The sequence below is a fragment of the Chrysochloris asiatica genome, unplaced genomic scaffold (assembly GCF_000296735.1).
Source record: "Chrysochloris asiatica unplaced genomic scaffold, ChrAsi1.0 scaffold00139, whole genome shotgun sequence".
In the NCBI taxonomy this organism is placed as follows: Eukaryota; Metazoa; Chordata; class Mammalia; order Afrosoricida; family Chrysochloridae; genus Chrysochloris; species Chrysochloris asiatica.
Genome location: NW_006408657.1, coordinates 2,236,593 through 2,260,445, shown reverse-complemented (window position 1 = coordinate 2,260,445; position 23,853 = coordinate 2,236,593). Strand labels below are relative to the sequence as shown.

Sequence of the window (23,853 nt, the reverse complement as noted above, 5' to 3'; positions counted from 1 at the left end):
ATGTGATAGTTTACATGGGAGAACATTAGTTTTACATTCATTCTTTCCTATATCTTTTCATTGCCATGGTTACAATCCCCTCCGTGCATCATCAACCAACCAATAGGTGTACCCTGCAGGCCTGCCCCCCACACCCCTCCTCCCAGTCTTTAGCACAGAGTCCCTCTCCCTCTCTGGATTTAAAGTCCCCAGCTGCTCCATCTCTCCACGTCATCATCTCTGCCTCCATCTCAGACATCACTGCTTCTCTGGGTAGGGTCCCGCACTCCACTCTTCTCCATTAATGGTCCTAGGGACCTCTGTTCCTAGCCTGGAAAGTTAATCACTCCCTTCCTTGCTATAAAACTTCTACCTTTACATTTCCAACCCTCACAATCAGTCCTGATAACAATTATTCACTATTGTATCACAAGAGACCCATCTGCATTTCATTTCATGAGGCCCGCCTAGACAGATTAGATACTACTCACTAAAGATTCTGCCTTCCTTCAGGCTCTATGGCCCTAGGTTCCCTCTTGAAAGCTTGTAAGCCAGTCACTTCTTGCCTTTGTAGCCCCCCTACACCATTTTGTGTAGCCAATGTCCAAGTTGCCCATCCCTGTCTACTCTGTGTTGAGGGGGTGGGAATGATTCTTGCTGTGAGGATTTGTTCCCTCTTTTGAGCTATTGCATCCATAGGTGTAGGTCAAGTTCATCAGATTGTATCAGATTACTCTTTTTTCCTCTTCTTTCTTCTTCTGGTTGAGCTCTGATCATTCAGTCTCTGAAGCCAGGTCAAGTGAGTACTATCTGCAAGTGTGGATGTTCTTGCGCATATGCCCTCTCTTTTTATCAGCTGAACTCTTCACTCTCCACATTGTAAGGCTTAGCTCACCACTTAATTGCTGTTTATCCCTCACTTCCCCTTATCGGTGACGAGCATGGTCACCAATCAGAGTGTGTATCCCCATTGAGTCTTAGTCTTGGAAGGGGGTTTACACTGAGGGGACCCAACCACTTGCCTTGATGTTTCCTGGGCAAGCAACTTATTTGTTCTTGTAGTAATAGTCTGTCTGCCTCTATTGTTTTGTATTTTTCCTGTAGGTCTTTCTTTCAAGAAGTATCTTTTGTTCTTCTTGCCGCTCCAGGCTGGTCTGCTCGTCCTTTCAAGTGGACATTTCCCATCTCTGGAGATCTGGGTGTGGTTCAGGCTTCTACCTATAGTCTTATGTATTGCAGAGGCTCCGCAGGAAGCCTCCTTCACTGGGCACGTTGTAACCCCAATTTAGGTATTCCAATCAGTTATAGGCAGAAGATGAACTTACAAGCTTTCTATGGTGATGTTTCTGGCTATTCTTTTCTCTCAGTAACATTTTTTTAAAAGAAACTTTTACCTTCCTGCAAGTATCAGTCTAAATTTTGTTTGTAGATGTCCAATCGCTTCTGTTTATGCTCTTCCGTCAGTTGTTTTGCTACTCATCTGGCACAAACTTTTCAAAACCCACATGTATTGTGCATTGATTCATAGGCAGATTTATGACTGATTTGCAAATGCTTTGCCACATAATCCACTGTCTATCATGTAGTCAACAGAATCAATTCATATGCACACTCAGTGTTGTCATCAGCTGTGGACATGGGTGCACATTTTAATATAACCAGAGTGTGGATAATTTTTGACTCACCCTCACATTTTTAGTAGCCTACAAAAGGTGAACTAAATAGTATAAAATGGGTACCTGTTGTGGAAGAAAAGGAGCCCTGGTATTTCAATGGTTAAGCACTTGGCTGCTAAACAAAAGGTCAGAGGTTCTATTCCCAGAAAGATTGCAGTCTAGAAAACCCTATGGGCAACTCTACTCTGTCATATCTGGTTGCTATGAGTTAGTTGACTATAAGGCAATCACAAAGCCAACAATGTTATAGAAGATCATAGTAAGTAATAATAAATAGTTTCTACCCTTTATTGTACTATGGTTGTAGTGACACCACTAAAAAAAAGATTGAAATAAATCATTTAAAGTAGGACATTCTGATTCTTTTTATTATAGAAATTTTTTTAAATGGATTGTTTCTCATTTAAGGTATTATAAAAAGTTTTCATGCAAAAATATCGTATCTAGCAGTTTTCAACAGACCATCTAGGAGGAAATATTTTAAGACAGAAAGTAATATAAACAGAAACAAATGGACACAAAAAATGTTGTGGAACCCTCAAGGAAACATCTGGATAAATTTCATTTTTATGTAAGCATGTTGGGTACTTATCATAAAAAGTAAAAAGTTGTTAGAAAGGTGTGATGGTTGTTCAAGAAAATGCTGCTTACATGTGGCTGTGTTATGTATGAGTTTTTTTCTTTTAAACAATATTTATGATGCTCAGAAAATCAAAGGAGTAACTATAATAACACGCCTTATGCCCAAGGGAGCAGTCTATCACAGGAGAAGTAAAATGTCTTTTCTTTCATGAGATAAAGTATTTACTAATTCTCATGACACTAACACAAAGAATGTACACTATAAAGTATTCTTATTCAGCTATAGTACTACCTTATACACGTTCTTCAAAAGATACTTAAGTTACTTAGCCTTTCCAACTCTCAGTTTCACCATCTACAAAACAAATATACTAATAATGCTTAACATAAGGTGATGTTGTGAGTATTAAATACTATACTGCATCCAGTACTGTGAATGCTAGGTACTGCTATTGCTAGGTAAAAGAATCTGTCTACAATACATGTTTCATGTTAGAGATATCCTTATTTCAAGTATTTTGTATAGCTAACACATTAAAGTTATGATTTATAAGCTAAGACAACATCTAATAGTTCATCTTTATTAAGAATATATATATATACTAAAAGCTATGAAAAATAAGATGAAATGAGTGCTCACATTTTTGTAAAGAAAAAACATGATTATACCAAGTTCATAAAAAGAATGTTAGCTTTGAATTTCAGGTTAATGCTCTGGATTGCAAGGTCTGTTTGAACCACAAGGTCAGCAGTTCCGGTTCACCAGCTGCTCCTCAGAAACCCTATACAGGGTTGCTATGAGCCTGAACTGACTCGACCACACTTAACAACAATAACAAAGTAGACTGTTGAAACTGTTTTTTCAGCTGCTTTCTTCAAAAAGCCCTAAATAATAAAGGTAATATTGCAGGTCTAACTTTTTTTGATCTTTTGTGTATTTTTACAGGTTGCTAATTGTGCCAAATCAAGACATTGAAATTGTATAATTTGTAGGTTAATATTAGCATAAGCCTACATTTTTTTCCGGAAGCAATACAAAAATAGTATACCCTGAATATTTTTGCAGCATGATGAGACTATCAAATATTGCATCCTTTACACAGTCATTGACTTGCTAGGATGTTGGACTGTGACAAAAGTGTTTATAAGAGAGAAGGACAAAAAAAGAGAGAGAAGGACAAATGAGATATATGGAATGCCAGAAACACTAATAATATCAGAGGCATTCTGCTTACCTTTACTAATCAACTGATTAAATCTTCTGGTGTCAAGGAGAGTTGAAAATATGGATTCCTACCTATCTATGTGAGTAAGGAGCTCTGGTAGCGTAGTGGTTACGAATCGGGCTGTGAACCTTAAGGTCAGCGGTTCGAAACTATCAGTCGCTCCGCGGGAGAAAGATGAGGCTTTCTACTCCCGTAAAGATTTACACCCTCGGAAACCCGGTACAGGGTCGCTATGGGTCGGACCCGACTCGATGGCACTTAACAACAACAACAACCTATCTATGTGAGTACTTATAAATGTTACCTCACAGATGTTTATAGTGCCAGTTCCCAAGACAAAACATGATGTGTAATGACGATCTCCTCAACTATGGTTATTGCTGTTAGTGCCATCAAGTCAGTTTGGATTCATAATGGCCCTGCATAGGGTTTTTTAGGAGAAGTTGGTGGGTTTGAACCCCTGAGCTTGGGGTTAGCAGTCCAGTGTGCTTATGGTACAGCACCATGCCAGGTCTCCCCTAAGCCATTAATGCCCATTTCTTTCCAATCCTTGATAGGTGCATCTTCATATTTGAGTATGTGTCCTTTTATTTCAAGCATTTTCCATTTATCTATGTAACCCAGTTTATTGATGAGGCTATTATGTTTTAACCTAGTCCTCCTGTGCAGTTTTGCCTACCTATAGCACGGAGGACCACTAAATTAGCTTATTTAGGTCTTGTCCAAAGATTCATGTTCAATGAAAGACCAGCAAAGGATAAAAGCATGTCCTGTGGTAAATGTCACAAAACGTGTGTGCATTGTTAAATGAAAAACTAATTTGCCCTGCAAACCTTTACTCATATCACAATAAAAAGTTAAAAACAAAATAAATAAACAAACACAATCTACTGAGGAACAAAATTCTGGGCCACTAGTTAATAAATTCAAATATCCATTGAAAATAAAAGAAAAATCCCTCCTGTGTGCACATATACAAGTTTAAAAACATTTTAGAAATCTAAAGAACTTCAAGATTCCTTTAAATATTATTAGTGGTATCCTAAAATGTTTGGATTCCTTACAAGCAATATCATCAGTATGTATCTAACTTTATCAATGCTATTTTAAGAATAACACAGTTCAGTGATTTACTATAAGATTCATTTATCAATATCCTAACAATCTAAAGAACCCACCTTTGAAAAGGATCATAGTTTTTAGGTTCCTGTGGTGGTGGTGGCTATATGCCATGGAGTCTGTTCTGACTCATAGCTACGTTAGACTTCAGCAAGTTGTAAGAAGCTTATTGTTTTTTTGTTTTTTTTTTTATAGAATGGGTATTGAGCTTTTGAAATTATATCTAAATTACGTCTTGTGTTCCGGTTAATGAGAACAACAACGTTCTGAAAATATATTTACCCTGGTGGTGCAGTATATTAAGGCTTCTGAGAAAGGCCATGACAGTGAGGCAAGAACGCAAATTACAAATTTAGAACTGACAAGGTACTAAAGGAAGAAAAGGGAGAGTCAAAGATAACTTCACATTTTTTAGTACAGCAAATACTAACTATTGTGGAAAGTAAAGACTTACAAAAGAAATGAATGAACTGTTGACATGTTTGAGATTCATATAGCACATTCTGGTGAGGGTAGTCTAAAAGAATTTGGAAAAATGGGCATAAAGCTTAAATAAGGGTCAGAACCTGGAGCTATGTAGCCATCAGCTTGTAAATAAAGGCATGGCAAACTGTAGTTTGTGGACCACATGCAGCTTGGCATCCAATTTGTAAAGATAATGTTTCATTGGAACGCCATCTTGCACATTTGCTTATGTTTAATCTACAGCTGCTTTTGTGCTGCAACATCAAAGTTGAGTAATTGTGGCAATGACTCAGGTCCACAGAGCCTGAAACATTTATTCTCAAGCCTTTTATAGAAAAATTTACCAGTCCCTGCTCTAGGTGTCTTTGGAAACTTTGAGAGTAATTACTATTTTGTGTATTTGTCTGTCTGTGTGTCCATCTATTGTTGTTGCTAAGTACTATTGAGTTGATTCCAATTCATAGTGACCCTATATAGGATTTCTGAGGAGGTACTGGTGAGTATATATATATATATATATATTGTTGTTAAGTGCCATCAAGCCAATTCCAATCCATAGTGACCCTGTGGTGTTTAAGAGGAGCAGCTGATGAGCTTGACCCACTGAACTTGCAGTTCAAACAGACATTGAAGTCCAGCGCATTAACCCACAGCAACACACCAAGATTCTATATATGTAGCTGTTGCTATGTGTTGTGGAATTGGTTCAGACTCAGCGACCCTGTATAGGGATTTCCAAGGAGAACCTGGTGAGTTTGAATCGCTGCCTTTGTGGTCCACTGCATTTTCCTGCAGTGCCACATTATGTATGCGTATAAAAGAATTTCTCCTGTTTCCCTTAAGCATGGCTTAAGTGCCCACTATGATTGAATAAGCTCACATTAAGTGTTGATGTTGGTGATCGAATTCAAATAATTCACTCATTTCTGCTCGTGCATATGGCAATAAATGTAAAAGCTATTATCAGAAACTAGAGAAATAAAATCTGTAGAATTTCAGCAATGATGAGAGGGAATCAAGGCATGTAAAGGAATTCATGATCCTAAGTATATTAACTGCTGTGAGAAACTGAACAAACAAACAAACCAATGCTACCGTTATACTGGTTTGCAACCTGAGAACCAGGCTCACAATCTAAGGAGAATCAGGATCGATATACAGGGTGTTGCAAAATAAAATGCCAATCCATAGCTGTAAAAATACTAACAATGGATATATTGAAAACACTGAAACTTAATTCAACCGTTATCACTCTATACCACAGTGTTGCTTTATTTGGTTACCGTGCTCTATAAATACTTCAAATGATCGTTTCTGTATTAATAATGAGAACAAAAGTAGTGGGCTGAGGGTCTGAAGTAGGACCTGTATACACCCTTTTGTATTTCTACTGTACAGCCAGACTTTTGTTCCACATGAATGTCTTACATGAAAAACTTAACTGGAACATCCTGCTAACCACAAGTACAGAGATAAAATCCTGGTAGATGGAATGGGAAGAAGCAAATTGGGAAAGCTTTTTTAATAAATAAGAAGTCCTGTTGGTGCTATAGGATAAGCACTAAAACCATAATCTCAAGGTTGACAGTTCAAACCCACTAGCCCCTCCATGAGAGAAAGAGGAGGCTTTCTGCTCCCATAAAGATTTCAAGTCCTAGAAACCCTATAAAGTGTTGCTGAGTCCGAATCGAATAATGACACTGAGTTTTTATTTGGTTTTACAGTAAATAAAATGTTTTAATGAATGCTGGTTAAACAATGCTTTCTGAAACAGAACACACGAAGTATAACTCCTAGACGAAAACAGGACTACATTGTACAGGTACTTAACAGCTTCTGTAAATCAAATGGTCCACTGCTGTTGTTAGTGTGTTTAAGTGCCGTCCAGTTGGTCCTGAATCATAGTAACCCTGTAAAGGATTGCTGAGGAGCAGCTGATAAGTTTGAACCATTGCTCTGCAGCTGTAGTCCAGTGCTTATCCTACAGTGTCACACCAGGACTTCAGTCTACTGCTATTCATAAGATTTTCATTGGCTAACTTTTCAGAAGTGGTCCCCCTCTTCCTTATTCCTCCTCTGTCTTATTTTGTAAGCATGGCTAAAGCTTGTCCACCATGGGTGACCCTGCTAGCATTTGAAATACTGATGGCATAGCTTCTAGCATCACAGTAACAAACAATACACCACAGTATGACAAACTGACAGATGAGTAGTAGGCCACCAAAAGACAGTACCGAAGGAGTGAAAAGGCAAGCCACAGAATGGGAAATGATATACAAATAATTGAAGTGTGGTGGTGGTGGTGGTGGTGGTGGTGGTGGTGGTTATGTGCCGGGGAGTCGATTCTGACTAATAGCCATCCTGTACAGGGTTTCCGAGGCTATAAATCTTTATGGGAGCAGAAAGCCTCATCTTTCTCCCACAGAACACCTGGTAGTTTCAAACTGCTGACTTTGAGGTTAGCAGCCCAACTTGTAACCACTATACTGCCAGAGCTCCTTAACTGAAGTGTGTGCACACTAATAATTAGAAAAATTCCTACAGATCTGTATGAAAATAACAAATAATCAAATCTAAAAATGAAGGAATGTCTAGAAAAATGAGAATGGCACTAGAGGGTTTCTGGATTATTGACAGTGTTCTCCTTCTTGACCTGGACAGTGATGACAGAATGATGGGATCACTTTATAGTAAATTACTGATATGTTTTATGTTTTACAGGGACACTACTCTCCTAGGCTTTTTGCCACCTTAACCCAACAGGAATTTCGAATGTTCAATAAATACGTGAAAAGGTTCTAGTCCCATTAGTAATCAAACTGTCGATTTCAACTCATAGTGACCCTATAGAACTGATTCTTAGGGTTTAAAAGACTAAATTTTTATAGGAGCAGACAGCTTCATGTTTTGTCCCATGGCACGACTTGTGAGTTCAAGCTTATGGCCCTATACTTAGAAGTCCAATAATAAACCCGCTTTAAATTAAAAGGATAAGGAAGTATCACTAGTTTCTCATCATAAGGGGTTTATTTTAAAACTTTGGTATACCAAGTGGTGGTAAGAAGTTGATGTAATTGGAATTTTCATACACTGCTATTTGTAGTACAAAGTTTAAGTAGGAGAGTGTAAACTTCCTTTCACAGGATTTTAGAAATGGAAATTCTTTGGTACTATTTAGTAAAATTAAGTATGCACATGCCTGATGAGCCATCAGTTTCACTCCTAGGTACATTCCACATAAATGCACGTGTACACATACCAGGCTACTACTCATTTGTCCATTTCTTTTACTGTGGTGATTGTGTGTTGTTAGAATGTTGGAAGCTATGGAAACTGGTATTTATAGTACCAAACTTTCACCTATGGTTGACAAGTTTTCATGCAGCTTCCAGGCTAAGATGTACTAGAATGAATGGCCTAATGATCCATTTCCCAAAAATTGTTGTTAAGTACCATCAAGTCAGTTCCAACCCATAGTGACCCTGTATAGGGTTTCCAAGAAGCGGCTGATGAGCTTAATCTACTGACCTAGTGGTTCACACTGACCTTTCAGTCCAGCGCATTAACCCACAATACTCCACCAGGATCCCCCAAATTATCTAATTAAAATCCTATGGATCACAAACATGATATAAGACTTTGACTTCCATTGACTATGCAATCAGAGGGACTGATTGATGCAGAAGGACATCATTTTGGTCAACTGGAGAGCAGTGAAGGTGAAGGAAACCCTCAATGAATATGGCACAGTACTGGATAACATTTCACTCTGTTATTGTGCATTATTGGAGCCAACTCAACAGCAACAAACAGTGCACATACCAGGAGGCATGAACAGAATGTCCATAGTAGCATTTTTAGAACCCCAGACTGGAGATGATCTAGATACACAATAACAGTGAAATAGCTCATTTGAAGTATATTCGTGCAGTGGGATATTCTCTGAGAATGAATTAGCAATAGAATGGAGTAATCTTGTTGTTTCTTCTTAAGTACCGTGGAGTCGGTTCCGACTCATAGCGACCCTGCACAGGGTTTCTGAGGCTGTCAATCTTTACAGGAGCAGAACGCCTCATCTTTCTCCTGCGGAACCGCTGGTAATTTCGAACTGCTGACCTTGAGATTAGCAGCCCAATTCATAACTACTACGCTATGGAGTAATCTTGGTGGTGGTGGTTATGTGCCATCGAGTCGGTTCTGACTCATAGCGACCTTGTGCAGGGTTTCCAAGGCTGTACATCTTTACGGGAGTAGAAAGCCTCATCTTTCTCCTGCAGAACAGCTGGTAGTTTCGAACTGCTGACCTTGAGGCTTGTAGCCCAATTCATAACCACTATGCTACAATCTTAGCAGCGTATTTATTAAAGAGAAAATGAAACCAAACATCAAAATAGTATATGTTGTAAGACTATAGGTGGAATCCTGAACAGCATCCAGAATCTTCAAAGATGGGAAATTTCCACTTGAAAGAACGGGCAGACCAGCCTGGAGCAGCTAGAAGAACAGAAGAACTTCTTGAAACAAAGACTGGCAGGAAAAACACAAAACAATATAGGCAGACTGACTGATTACTACAAGAACAAGCAAGTTGCTAGCCCAGGAGACATCAAGGCAAGTGGTCGGGTCTCCTCAGAGCAAACGCCCTTCCGAGACTAATACTCAATGGGAATACACGCTCTGATTGGTGACAAAGTTTGTCACCGATAAGGGGAAGTAAGGGAAAAACAATAATGAAGCTGCAAGCTAAGCCCTACAATGTTCAGTAGACTCCTGTGAATCCTGGTGGAGACCTGGTTGACCAGCATTGTGGCAAGACCTGGGGATTCTTGGGCCCAGAGTCAGTGACATAGTCACAGAGGACTAGAATGGAGAGTGAAGCATCCAGCTGATAAGAAGAGAGGGCATATGCACAAGAACACCACCACTTGTAGATAATACCCACTTGACCTGGCTTCAATGACTGGATGATCAGAGCTCAACCAGAAGAAGAAAGAAGAGGGGGAAAAAAAAAAAAGAGTAATCTGATACAATTTGATGAACTTGACCTATACCTATGGACGCAGTAGCTCAAAAGAGGGAACAAATCTTTACAGCAAGGATCATTCCCACCCCCTCCATACACAGAGTAGACAGGGATGGGCAACTTGTACATTGTTGTTGTTGTTGTTGTGAAGTGCCGTCGAGTCGGTTCCGACCCATAGCGACCCTGTACAGGGTTTCCAAGGGTGTAAATCTTTACGGGAGTAGAAAGCCTCATCTTTCTCCCACGGAGCGGCTGGTAGTTTCGAACTGCTGACCTGGTAGCGTAGTGGTTACGAATCGGGCTGTGAACCTTAAGGTCAGCGGTTCGAAACTACCAGCCGTTCCGTGGGAGAAAGATGAGGCTTTCTACTCCCGTAAGGATTTACACCCTCGGAAACCCTGTACAGGGTCGCTATGGGTCGGAACCGACTCGACGGCACTTAACAACAACAACAACAAAGGCAAAAAATGACTGGCTTACAATCTTTCAAGAGGGAACCTAGGTCCAGAGGGCATGAAGGAAGGTAGACTCTCCACTGAGTAGTATATGCAATCTGTCTAGACAGGGCTGATGAAAGGAAATGCAGATAAGTCTCTTGTGATACAATAGTGAATAATTGTTATCAAAACTGCTTGTGAAGGATGGAAATATAAAGGTAGATGTTTTGTAGCAAGGAGGGGAGTGATTAATTTTTCAGTCTAGGAGTGGAAGGTCCCTGGAACCATCAAGGGAGAAGAGCAGAGAGTGGACCCCTACCCGGAGAACCAGTGATGCCTGAGATGGAGGCAGAGATGATGATGTGGAGAGATGGAGCAGACACAGAGAGGGAGAGGAGCTGTATGCTGATGATCAGGGGGCAGGCTTGTAGTGTATACCCTTTGGTTCGTTGATGATGCATGGAGGGGATTGTAACCATGGCAATGAAATGATATATGATAGGATGAATGTAAAACTAATGTTCTCCCATGTAAACTATCACATAATTCATAATAAGACATTTAAAAAATAGTATACGTTGACTGATTCCATTTCTATTAAATGAAAAATGGCAAAACCAAACTATAGTGTAAGGAATGTATATTGAAATGGTGAAACTGAAAGAAATGATCAGAATTATTAGCATAAAATCAACTGCTTTGAGAAGCTGTTTTCAGTAGTGGTTGTGAGGCACTTATGGAGACACATAATGGTAATTTTCCTTATTTATTATTTCTTGACATGGATGATGCTTAAGGAAGATTTTGTGCATTCTGCTCTATTATTGTTACAAATCACAATTGAAAATTATCTTTTAAAAATAAACAAATACATCTAAAGTATTGTCAAAGTCAGGCATGGTCCAATAGAATAATGCCTCAGATTCCATAAACTGACTGGTGACAATCTATTTAATTACCATAATCAGTTCTTACCTGTCTGATAACAACCAGAAAAACACTGATGTGGCTCAGTGTTAAGAAGGCCACCAGTAAATTGTGGAGTAAGATTCCATTCTAAGCTACCTGCTTGCCAGAAGAAGCATGACCATTGGTTCAATGGTTGCAGCTGGATAATTTGCATAGGATGGAGTGGAATCAAAAGATACAGTGGTTAAATGTTTATCTGATAACTGAAATGTCATCAGTTTGAACCCTCTGGAGAAAGATACACCATTCTGCTTCCATAAAGACTGACAAGGTCAGAAACTCAATGAGTCAGTTCTATTCTGTTCTATAGGGTCGTTATGTGTTGGAATGGACTTGGTGACAATGGTGTGACTTGCAGTGGACTCTAAGAGTACATATGTGAATCTGGGCTCAGTTTACAAATTGGCATGAGGTGACAGACCTATGAGGCAGTGTCTTAGAGAAATAGAGGCATAGAAATGGTCTGGGCAAGGTTGCCCTGGATACTGCAAAAGTTTAGCAGTCTAAATTGCTAACTGAAAGATGGAGGTTTTAATTCATTCAAAAGTGCTTTGGAAGAAAGCCTTGACAATGTATTTCTAAGAAAAATAGTCACTGGAAAGCCCAGGGAGCACAGTTCTACTCTGAAACAACATGGAATCATCATGAGTTAGAACCGACTGAATTGCAACTAACAACAAAGCAACTAGTTTGAGGTAGGGACTTGGCAAGTTCGAGCTTTGGGAGACCTTCCTAACTTCAAGATATGCTTAGTCTTCTACTACATAATTCTATTCTTGGAGCAGAATGGGAAATGTTGATAGATGATTACTACATTAATGCGGGTTAATGCATTGGACTGCAAGGTCGGTTTGAATTGCAATGTATGTAGTTGACACTCACCAGCAGCTCCTTGGAAACACCCTATACAGGGTCACTTTTAGTTGGAACTGACTCAACAGCACTTAACAACAACAACTTCAAAGTTTATTTAATGGCAATAGTTTGGATTATGAGATTTAAGCCAGATCTCTCCCACTCACCAAGCCAAAGATTAAATTTGTAGGAGAAAATAATCAGGAGGCCCTATGCTGAGTTGGCAGACCTAAGTATAAAGCTACAATGGATATATCATAGGGCTATGAGGGTGTTATTTATTTAAATCTATTTCGTAGAATTCAACGCCACCTTAATGGCCTGAAAGTGTTAAAGTATGTCCCAAAGTACTTAAATTACTCCCTAAACATAAATTATGCTCTAGAAAAATCTGACTAACTTGATTTAGAACAGCAGGAAATAAGTTATGCTGCACATAAATGAAGCAGCAGTATAATTTTAAATAACGCTTGCATAGTGAATGAGAATTTTAATATTTGCAAAAATTTAAAATTACATGATTTATTATCCATATGTTTATACTGACATTTTGCATCCTTTATTTAGTTTGGTCTACATTTCCTCTGAGTGTTGAGGGAGGGGAACACACTTATTTTTTTAGTTCTCAAGAAATAATATAGAGGAAAAGACTACATTTATTTGTCTGAATGCTATTTTGAATGTCTCTATGTGTGTCTAGTTGTTGCTGTCTCTTTCCTCACTCATGGATAGTTCAATAATGGAGTGAGGGAAATTTAAGGAGCATAGTGACTGAGTAAAGATGAAATGTATAAATGTAACATTGTAAAATCAGCAGTGGAGGAGGAAATATTCATTCAGGATTTTTCCTTGATGGGGAAGAGTTTAATTTTGTATGTAGCCAGTATAAAAAAATGTAATTTTACATAGTAAATTCAAGAATGGATTTAAACTCTGCTGTTAACAATCCATATTAAAACCTGAAAAGTATATTTAAAATTTTTATGCGATGCTTGAAATGGAATGTAAAAGTGTTATTACTCACATTAAATGTTGTCACATGTAAGCGCATGCCCTTATTCCGTAATATTTTGTTTGACTAGAATTACTTATTTTAACATTAATTTAAATAATAACATTCAATCAACTTTATAGTTTTCAAAGTGGTACATACTATATTGCTTAACTATGTATTTATATATTTTTACCAAGTGACATTCTAAGTCCTTTACTTCAAGTTATGAAACAGGCAAAGTGTGAGGTTGCAGGAGTTGGTGAGAAGAGAGCAAAAGGCATGGAGGACATTCAGAGACATGGATTCATGTGTAAAGAAGTATACAAGCCTAGAAACAGTGGCAAGGAAGTGCAATCGTCAGTCTTGTGTGGCTATCAAATCCAGCCTACCTCATTTGTTGGTTCTTGGTTGTTCTTCTGATTAAGTGCCATTGAGTCCTTTTCAACTCAGAGGAAGCTTATGTGAGAGAGCGGAGCTGCCCCATAGGGTTTTCACGAAGATGCACTCTTTAAGGAGGTAGATTACTAGCCAGTGGAAATCTTTGAACTGCCAAGCACTTACTTGACCATTGTGCCACCAGTGTTCCTTGTGGGTCTAGAACAGAAGTATAAATTGAGACCCTAGTGGCTCACCCTGTTCCACTCTCACAGAGGTATGTTTTCTTCAAGGAGACTTCAAAAAGTTTTTGGAAAGGTGGAATGCAAAGATAATGGAATTTGTGCACAAACTTTTTTTTTTTTCTTTCACAAGTTTTTATTGTGACTTGAGTGATTATTTACATGGGAGAACATAGGTTTTACACTCACTGTTTCAATTCAATGACTACAATCTCCTATGCGCATCATCAGTCAACAGTATTTGCTTCTATTCCCTCTGGGGTGTTTGTGTGTGTGTGTAGTGGGGGAGGATGCACACAAAAACACTCATATAAACGACCTAAGGGCACATTCTGCAACCCTGCATCCTGGATGCCAGCACACAGCCTTTCTCTTTCCTTGTGTCTAAAGTCCTCAGTTGCTCTATCTCTCCATATCCTCATCTCTACCTCCATCTCTGGTGTGGCTGTTTCTCTGGATAAGGTCCCAAATTCAGCTTGTGCTATTCTCCCTTTATGGTCCTAGGCTCCTCTGTTCCTGGACTGCAAAATTAACTTACTCCCTGTTTTTGTTACAAAACTTCTACCTTTACAATTGTGACAGAGGCAATTAGTCATGATAACAATTACTCACTGTTGAATCATAAAAATTTTGTCCCTATCTTCTTTCAGCAGACCTGTCTAGACAAGATGAAAACTATTCAGTGGGGATTCTACCTTCCCCCACCCACTCTGAAACTAAATTCCCTGTATACATGGGGGATAGGATTGATACTTGATGTAAAGAGTCCTTCCCTCTCAGTTGGTATTTTTAGCTACTACATCCTTAAGTAATAAGTCAAGTGCATCAAATTGTAGCAATTTACAAACTTGTTTCCTTTATCAGAATTTTCTTGTTTATCTTCCTCTAGTCGAGTCCTGGTAGCATATGGGTTACAAATTGGGCTGCGAACCACAAGGTCAGCAGTTCGAAACTACCAACTGTTCAGCTGGAGAAAGATGAGGCTTTCTGCTCCCATAAAGATTTACAGCCTCGGAAACCCTATACAGGGTCGCTATGAGTCAGAACCAACTCCAAGGCACATAACCACCAGTCAAGTTCTGATCATAGAGTCTTTGAGTCTAGGTTGAGTGGGTACTATCTAGAAGTTTGGATGTTCTTGTGCGTCTCCCCTCACTTCATATCAGCTGGATGCTTCACTCTCAGCTCTAGCCCTCCATGGCTATGTCCTTGTCCATGGGTTTAGGAGTCTCCAGGTCACACCACACTTTGGACCAACCAGCCCTTCCTTTTATCTCTCTCATCTACAGGTCAATGGGAGTCTATGGAACATGGTCGAACTAAGCCCATACCTTCATTGCTGCCTTCCCCCTTCCCCCCCTCACCTGTTGACCAATGTGGTCACCAGTTAGCTTACAAACCTGCTCATGTGTTCCCTTTGAGTTTCAGTCTTGGTGGGGGGTTCATCCTGAATTCAGTTGATTGCTTGCCTTGATGGCTCCCTGGTGAACAATTTGCTTGTTCTTGTAGTATGTGCACAAACCTTTTGAAACTTTTGTCCTCTCCCCACACCTGCACCCCAGGAATATGGTTGGGTGGAAAGAGTGTTTATCGAATCTGGATAAGAGTGATAATTTTGGCAGATAACTAATTTAACTTTAATTTATACCAACAATTTGAACCATGAGAGTTTAACTAAGGTATCTCCCAGTCACCTAATCAAAGCAGAAATTTGCAGGAGAAAATAATCAGCAGCCCCAATGCTGAGTTTATAGACCTAAATATAAAGCCACAATGCCATTCATCTACTAAGATTTGACTCACGTTAATCTATTTCACAAAGTTGAGTGGTGTGTAGTGGAGAAACATGTCAGGGGAACATGTCTGAGCTTGGAAACTTTAGGTGTAAGTAGCAGTCTGCAATCAAGAGTGGGCATTCATGGCACAAATGTCAGAGACACAATCACACCCTGAAAGTGTTGGCAGGATAGCAGTGGGGTAGGAAAAGTAACAAAGAAAGGGGCAGATGTCTGCTACAAAAATGAATGGTAAATTTTGACCAAATAGTCATTCTTCTGTGTTCTACTTTCTGAAACTGCTTGCTTTTCAGTTGATTCCAACTAATGGTGACCCCATGTGTGTCGGAGTGGAACTGCACTCCATAGGGTTTTCAACTATAATCTTACCAAGATGGAACCATGATCATTTTGCTCTATAGTTTTGTGGATGCTCAGTCAACATCAAATCTTGAAATCCAATGACATAAGTACCTGTAATATATATGAAGGGTGCAGTTCTTTTTTTTTTTTTTTTTTTTTTTTAAGGAAATTAACTATTTTTTTATTTTGATGGACATAAACCCTTTAGATGAATTTTTATGGTTTTTATAGTGTATTAGATATCACGGAAAATATAAGATAGCTAAATTATTATTATCAATAGCAGCCCTGGTTGCATTGTGGGTTCTGAGTTGGGCTGCAAACTTCTAGATCACTAGTTTGAATCTGCCAGCCTCTCTATGGGAAAAAGGTGAAGCTTTCTGTTTTACATTTTCAGTCTTGTTATTGTTGTTAGGTGCCATCAAGTTGTCACTGACTCAAAGTGACCATATGCACAACAGAACGAAACACTGCTCAGTCCCACGCCAACCTCAAATCACTGCTAACCCTGAGTCCTTTGCTGTGCCACTGTGTCAATCCATCTTGCTGGGGATCTTCCTCTTTTCCTGCGACCCTCCACTTTATCAAACATGATATCCTTCTCTAGGGGCTGGTCCCTCCTGATAACATATCTGAAACATGAGAGACAAAGTCTGGCCATCCTGGCTTCCAAGGAGCATTCATGCTATACTTCCTCCAACACAGATTTCATTTTTCTTTGGGTGGTCCATGGTACTTTCAATATTCTTCTCCAACACCATAATTCAAATGAACCAGTTCTTCTACAGTCTTCCTTATTTACTGTTCAACTTTCACATGCATATGAGGCTATTGAAAATTCCATGGCTTGGATCAGGCTTGCCTTAGTCCTCAAACTGCCATCTTTGTTCTTCAACACTTTAAAGATGTCTTGTGCAGCAGATTTGCCTAATGCAATACATCATTTGATTTCTTGACCGCTGCTTCCATGAGTGTTGATGGTTGATCCAAGAAGAATGAAGTTTTTGACAACTTCTATCTTTTTGTCATTTATATGGATGTTATTCATTGGTCCCATGGTGAGGATTTTTGTTTTCTTTACATTGAGATATAACCCATACTGAAGGTGGTGGCCTTTGATCTTCATCAGTACGTATTTTAAATATACTTCATCTTCAGAAAGCAAGGCTGTATCATCTCCATATTGCAGTTTGTTAATGAGTCTTGCTTTTCTGATGCCACATTTTTCTTCCTATAATCCAGCTTCTCGGATTATTTGCTCAGCATGCAAATTGAATAAATATGGTGAAAGAACACAACCCTGGTGCACACATTTCCTAATTTTAAACCATTCAGTGTTCCCTTGTTCTGTTTGAATTGGTCTATGTACAGTTTCCTCATGAGCACAATTAAATGTATCAGAATACTCATTCTATACAATGTTGTCCATAACTTGTCATGATCCGCACAATCAAAAGCCTTTGCATAGTCAGTAAATTACAGGTAAACATCTTTCTGTATTGTCTGCTTTTAGCCAAGATCCATCTGATCTCAGGAATGATATCCCTCAATCCTGTCCTTTTTTGATCCTGCTTTAACCTCTGGAAGTTCTCTGTCAATGTATCGGTGAAGCTATTATTTGTATTATCGTTAGCAAAATTTTATTTGCATGTAATACTAATGATTTTGTCTGATGATTTCTGCATTCCATTCAGTCACCTCTCTTTAGAATGGGTACAACTAAAGATCCCTTCTAATCAGCTGTCCAGGTAGCTATGTTCCAAATTTCTTGGCACAGATGAGTAAGTGCCTCCCGTGCCACATTAGTTTGTTGAAAGATTTCAATTTGTATTCCATCAATTCCTGGAGGCTTGTTCTTTGTCAATGCCTTGGATTTCTTCCTTCAGTATCATTGGCTCTTTTGCATATGCTACCTCTTCAAATGGTTTAACATCAACCACCTCTTTCTAGGACAGTGACTCTGTGAGTTATTTCCATCTTATTTTGATGCTTTCTGCTTCATTCAATATTTTGCCCACTGTTGTTATTGTTAACTGTCTTCTAATTGGTTCCGATCCATAGTGACTCTCTACACGGTTTCTGAGGAGTGGTTGGTGGGTCGGAACTGCTGATCTAGAAGGATTATTATGTTTTGCCCATACAATCCTCCAATATTTCAAGTCAAGGCTTGAATGTTTTCTTCAGTTCCCACAGCTTGAGGAATGCTGAGTGTGTTCTTACATTTTGGTTTTCTAGGTCGTGGCACATTTCGTTATAATATTAGACTTTGCCTTCTCGAGCTGACCTTTGAAACTTTCCATTCAGCTCTTTTACCTTGGCAACCCCTATACAGGGTCATGATGAGTCAGAACCAACTCACACAACCAGACACCCACCACCACCAAATCATTATTATATTCACAAAATATTTTCAGGATCATTTTGTCTGGTATACATATTATGTTTCAGCAATTCTTCTATGGTATTGATTATTGGACACAGAATTCTTGTTTTTAAACAGGTTGTTGAATGCTGTGGAGTTGACTCCAACTCATAATGACCCTGTATAGGGTTTCCAAGGAGTGATTGGTGGATTTGACCTCTGACCTTTAGATTCAAACTGACCTTGTGGCCCAGTGCTTTTAGAGTAGCCTTAATCCTTAAAGAAATCCCAGGTAGAGATTATTGCATTGAAATCAAAGCCATCTGGCTTAGAATCTCCTACCAGCCATTTAATACCTATTACCTTTTGACAAGTTAATAGGCTCCCAGTTTCCTCTCATAGAAAATGTGAAGAGTAATTGTTAGGTTGCAGGAATGTTGGACAATTCTGTGAAATGGTACTCATGTACCTGAGACAGAAGGTTCAGTACTTGATTCATAATGTTGTTGTTAGTACTGTTGAGTCAGTTCCAATCCATAGTGACCCTGTGTAGGGTTTCCAAAAAATGGTCAGAGGGCTTGAACCACCAATCTTGTGATTCAAATCAACTTTGCAGTCCAGCGCATTAACCCACAGTGCCACACCAGGACTCCTCAATAAGTGAATTGTGTTTCTTTCTCAGTTAATCAGTATGAAATTATGACAATATTTCAGAGTCCCTGTGGGTACTATAGTATAAACACTGGACTTCTAACTCCAATGTCAACACTTTAAACCCACCAGATGCTCCTTGGAAACCTTATACAGGATTGCTATGAATTGGAACTCTGCCTTAATGGCATTTCACAAGAACAAGGCAAAGTTATTTGAATGCAAGATCCCTAGTGGCACAATGGTTAAGCACTCATCTGCTAACTGAAAATTTGGCTGTTTTTAACCCCGTCAGACCTGGTTATCTGATTCTGAAAAGATTGTTGTTGTGAGGTGCAGTTGAGTTGGTTTTGACTCACAGTGACCCTATATAGTGGTTCCAAGGAGCGGCTGGGGAGCTGGTTCGACCTTGCAGTTATCAGTCCAGTGTTTATTCTCCAGTGTCACAGACTGCAGCCTAGAAAACAGTGTGCAGCCATTCTACTGTGTCATAGGACTCAATATTGTTGCTGTTGTTAAGTGTCGTCGAGTCAGTTCCGATTCATAACGGCCCAGTATAGGGTTTCTGAGGAGCAACTGGGGAGTTTGAACCACCAACCTTGTGGTTCAAACCAACCTTGCACTTCTATGCTTATCCTACAGTGCCACACCAGAAGTCCTATGGCTCAATGGTACCCAACAAAAAATGGAGATAGAGATCAATGGCTTAGAAACAGTAGTCCATTATGTCTTAGGCTTCTTGTTGTTGTTAAGTGCATTCTAGTCAGTTCTGACTCTTAGCAACCCTGTATAACATTTCTTTGGAGCAGGTCGGGTGTTTGAACTGCCAATCTTGCATTTCAAATGAATTTGCAGTCCACTGCTTATTCTACCAACACCACACCAAGACTCCTTAGGAGTTGTTGTTTAGTACCATCAAGTTGGTTCCGACTCATAGTGACCCTACGTAGGGTTTCCAAGGAGCATCTGGAAAGTTTGAATTACCAATCTTGTGGTTCAAAGCAGCCCTGAGGTCCAGTGCTTTATCCTACACACCAGCACTCCAGGATTTCTTAGGAGTAGAACTTGGAAAAACTTGTTAGCATACTTTACTGTCATGTGAGGCATTGTTACACAACCAAGAATCTCCAGGATGGTTCCTTGATTAGTGCTAGCGGATTCTTGGTTGTCAGGCCCCAGGAGACCTGGTAGATAAGATCACAAGCCTCTTAAGACATAAGTGTGACCTGAGAATGCATTTTAAGTCAGTTTTCCATGAGAAACACCTGGAACACTTGAAATGGTACACTTTCCACGTTACTGAATTAAGTAGTCTGGAGTGGGCCTCCCACATCACTGACACAATTTGGGGTTATCGTTTGTTTTGTTCATAACTCCCCAAGTGATTGTTATGTGTCTTAAGGTAAGCATAAAGTTCAGTAGATTCTGACTCATAGTGACCCCATGTGACTGAGTAAAACTGCCTTATAGGATATTTTAGGCTTCAATCTTTTCCGAGGAGTCCTGGTATGGCGCTGTAGCATAACACACTGGGCCAAAAGGTCAGTTTGAACAGTAATATTTGTGGTTCAAATTCCAAGCCATTCCTTAGAAACCCTGTACAGAGTTGCTATGTGTTGGAACCAACTCAACAGCACTTAACAACAAAAACAACAATAGTCTTTCTGAAGCAAACAACCAGGTTTTTATCCCGCAAAGTCTCCGAGTATATTAAAACAACCAAAGTTTTGATTAGCAGCCAAGAGTACTTAACCATTGTACCTTCAGGGTTACTGATAGTCTTTGCTCATATCATTTGTACTTGTTTCTTTTATGACCTTCCAAATGACCAAATACTGCTTCGTATTATTCTTTTCATAGGCGATATCAGCACATTGCCTTATATGAACTCTTTTTAACATTCCAATTAAAAATGATAGGGGATACAACAAAACAAGAAGGCTAAAGAATGATAAAATAATGCCCATATGCAATTTTATCCTAGTATATTATTTTGGTGGTTAATAGCTTACATTTGAGGCTACATTATAATTTACATCTGTCATCTTGGAAGCTTACGTTTTTTTAATGAATAGACTCTTTTGGATCATGAGTAATATTGGAACCAATAGACTTTATGAGATAATTTCATGTTGATCTAAAATATTTTGAAATAGAATATAGCTGCCAAATACAAATTATGATGTTACAATATTTCTAAATTCTTGGAATTTAAAAATGTTAAATATGATCATAGGGAAGAAAATGCTAATCTTCCAAAAGAGTGGCCATAATCTTTGTTTCAATCAGGAAAAATACTCATGCGTTAAGGAAAAGTTAATTCATTATTATTTCTGTTAATTGAAATATACAAATGAGATAAACTATCAGAATCACCTTCTTGTCAATGGAAACCAACTACAAATGTCATATTCATAAAATTTGTTGTATAAAATCCATGTCTTTTTCTTTATTCATATTTTTTCACCTCCAGGCGATTTGACAGATCTGTTGAAAAATGGCGGCATTTTCATTACGATATGAAGATATTTAATCAATGGCTAACAGAAGCTGAACAGTTTCTCAAAAAGACACAAATTCCTGAGAATTGGGATCATGCCAAATACAGATGGTATCTTAAGGTATGTTTTTGAAATATCTTTTTCTAAGTTGTCTTTATCTTCACCATGATTCTTAAGTACTTAACCTCTTAAATTCTGGTTATGAAGGATGATGGAAATTTATAATTCCTGGCTTTCATTGTTATCACTACAAATGAGAGGACATTATCATAATGATTATGTTGGGAAACTCTGCTTTGGCTTTTTGTGTCAAGATGAGAGCTTGGGCAGAGCAGGTTTATCTGATGAGCCCAAAAGGGGTCATTGAATCTGTGGTGTAGAGAAGCATCTTACAGCAGCCTGCACTGAGGATTTGGGAAGTGTGCATTTTTGCCTTGTATCAGAACCTGTTTTCCAGAAGGAGAGCTTGTGGTATACTTAGCAGTAATGTAGTTCATAGAAATATCCATCGTGATAAAATTACAGTTGCTTCCTTAAAAACATTTTGTGGTGGTGTAGCTATAGTTCTATATCTTTTGGTGACACAATGCCTTTGGAGACAGTCCAGAGGCCAAAACAGTGCAAAGATAATTAAGGGGGTTATTGACTTTTTATGGTTTATGATAATGTAGATATAACATATGGATTATAACATATGGATCATTTAATTTCAACATGCTATGTCTTTTGAAAATGCAGATAAAGGTAAATTGCATTATGTGGATATAATTTAGCGTATAAAATATATAGTTTAGATATAAAAATAATTTTCTTATTAAAGCAAGGGATAACTGCTTTTTGCAAAAAATTTCTGCTCAAATTGTTCATGTAGCAAATTTCAATCAAGTGGATTTGAATTGCAGCCAATTTATAAATGACAGAAAATACTGATTACAGACAGATGAAGGCAAAGAAAAAGGTAGTTTATTAAACAGCTTAACTATTTTAAACTGTTGGATTCATAAAAGCAATATCATATTAAAGTATACAATTCCACAATCTTAAATATTTTTGCATAGCTAATATACCTTTTGATGTTAAGAAATTAGACATTTAAAAACCTTGTATGTAATAAGCTAAGCAAACACAGAAAATGAATAGTTTTCAGAATTTGTATAATTATATGTATATCATTCACACTTGTATATACAATCAGCATTGGTATTTGAAGATGAAGGAAAATCATGGATTTCCATTTGCCATTATACAGCAGATACACTTTTTAATAGCACTAAAATGAGTTGAGTTCTGAGCTAATACAGCAATATGAGGGCTCTGCCTAAACCACAAAAATATATGAGAGTCATATAAAGTGTTCTGCAGAGATAAACCTCTTGGCATTTCCAAAGATATCCCACCTAAGGTAATTAAACAATATATTTTAATCTGTATTTTTTATTGTAAAAGTAATATATACTCACTGTAGAAAAGGTCATGTATCTGTACCTCCATTCTACGCCCCACATGACACATATTTTGATCTCGATTTCAGGTTGGGTTCCCTGGAAAGCCTACTCTGAGATAGGGGTAGAATACAGGTAGTTGATTAGGGAGTACTTTGGAGTTTGAAGAATTTGTTTATGGTGTGCCCTGGTGTCGTTTTCTTCAGACTTCTTGTGTTTGAGGTTTGTTAAGCTTCTTGGAACTGTGAGGGACAAGAATATATGCCACACATATATTGCAACACTAAAAGTGGTTCCACCACTCACTGATACTTTCTTGAGTTTCCTTCCATTCTTTTGCTTTCATCTGTGATTCCATTTAGATAATTTCTATTATTAAATTAATTGAATCTGTTGGAATATCTAACCTGTGATTTAATCCTATTCAGTATGTACATTTAATACCAGACATTGTTGTATTTAGCTCTTACAAGTATTTGCTTCTTTTCTACTATTTCCACCATGTCTCTTCCAACATGTTGAATTATTTATTTCTTTATGTTCTTGAAATTATAGATTAAGTTATATTGTAGTTGTTGTTGTTGCTAAGTGTCATGGAGTCAGTTCTGACTCATAACAACCCTGTAGAGGGTTTCCAAGGAGCGACTGGTGAGTTTGAACTGCCGACCTTATGGTTCGAACCAACTACATGGTCCAGTGCTAGCGGTAATAATATCCTTGAATACTAACTCTATCATCTTTGTCATATCTAAGTTGGTTTCAGTTGAATTTGCTTTTTCCTAATTGTTGTTGTTGTTGTTGTTATGTGCCGTGGAGT

At 38.4% G+C, this 23,853-nt stretch overlaps 1 protein-coding gene across 2 annotated transcripts in view; it reads left to right on the top strand.

The window, feature by feature from the left end:
* LOC102838260 (dystrophin-like) overlaps positions 1-23,853 on the top strand; it is a 3,237,302-nt gene that overhangs the window by 1,608,627 nt on the left and 1,604,822 nt on the right. For both annotated transcript variants that reach the window (XM_006870143.1, XM_006870144.1), the window contains exon 44: positions 21,567-21,714. In XM_006870143.1, coding sequence (XP_006870205.1) covers positions 21,567-21,714 — 148 coding nt within the window. The remainder of the gene's footprint in view (positions 1-21,566; positions 21,715-23,853) is intronic.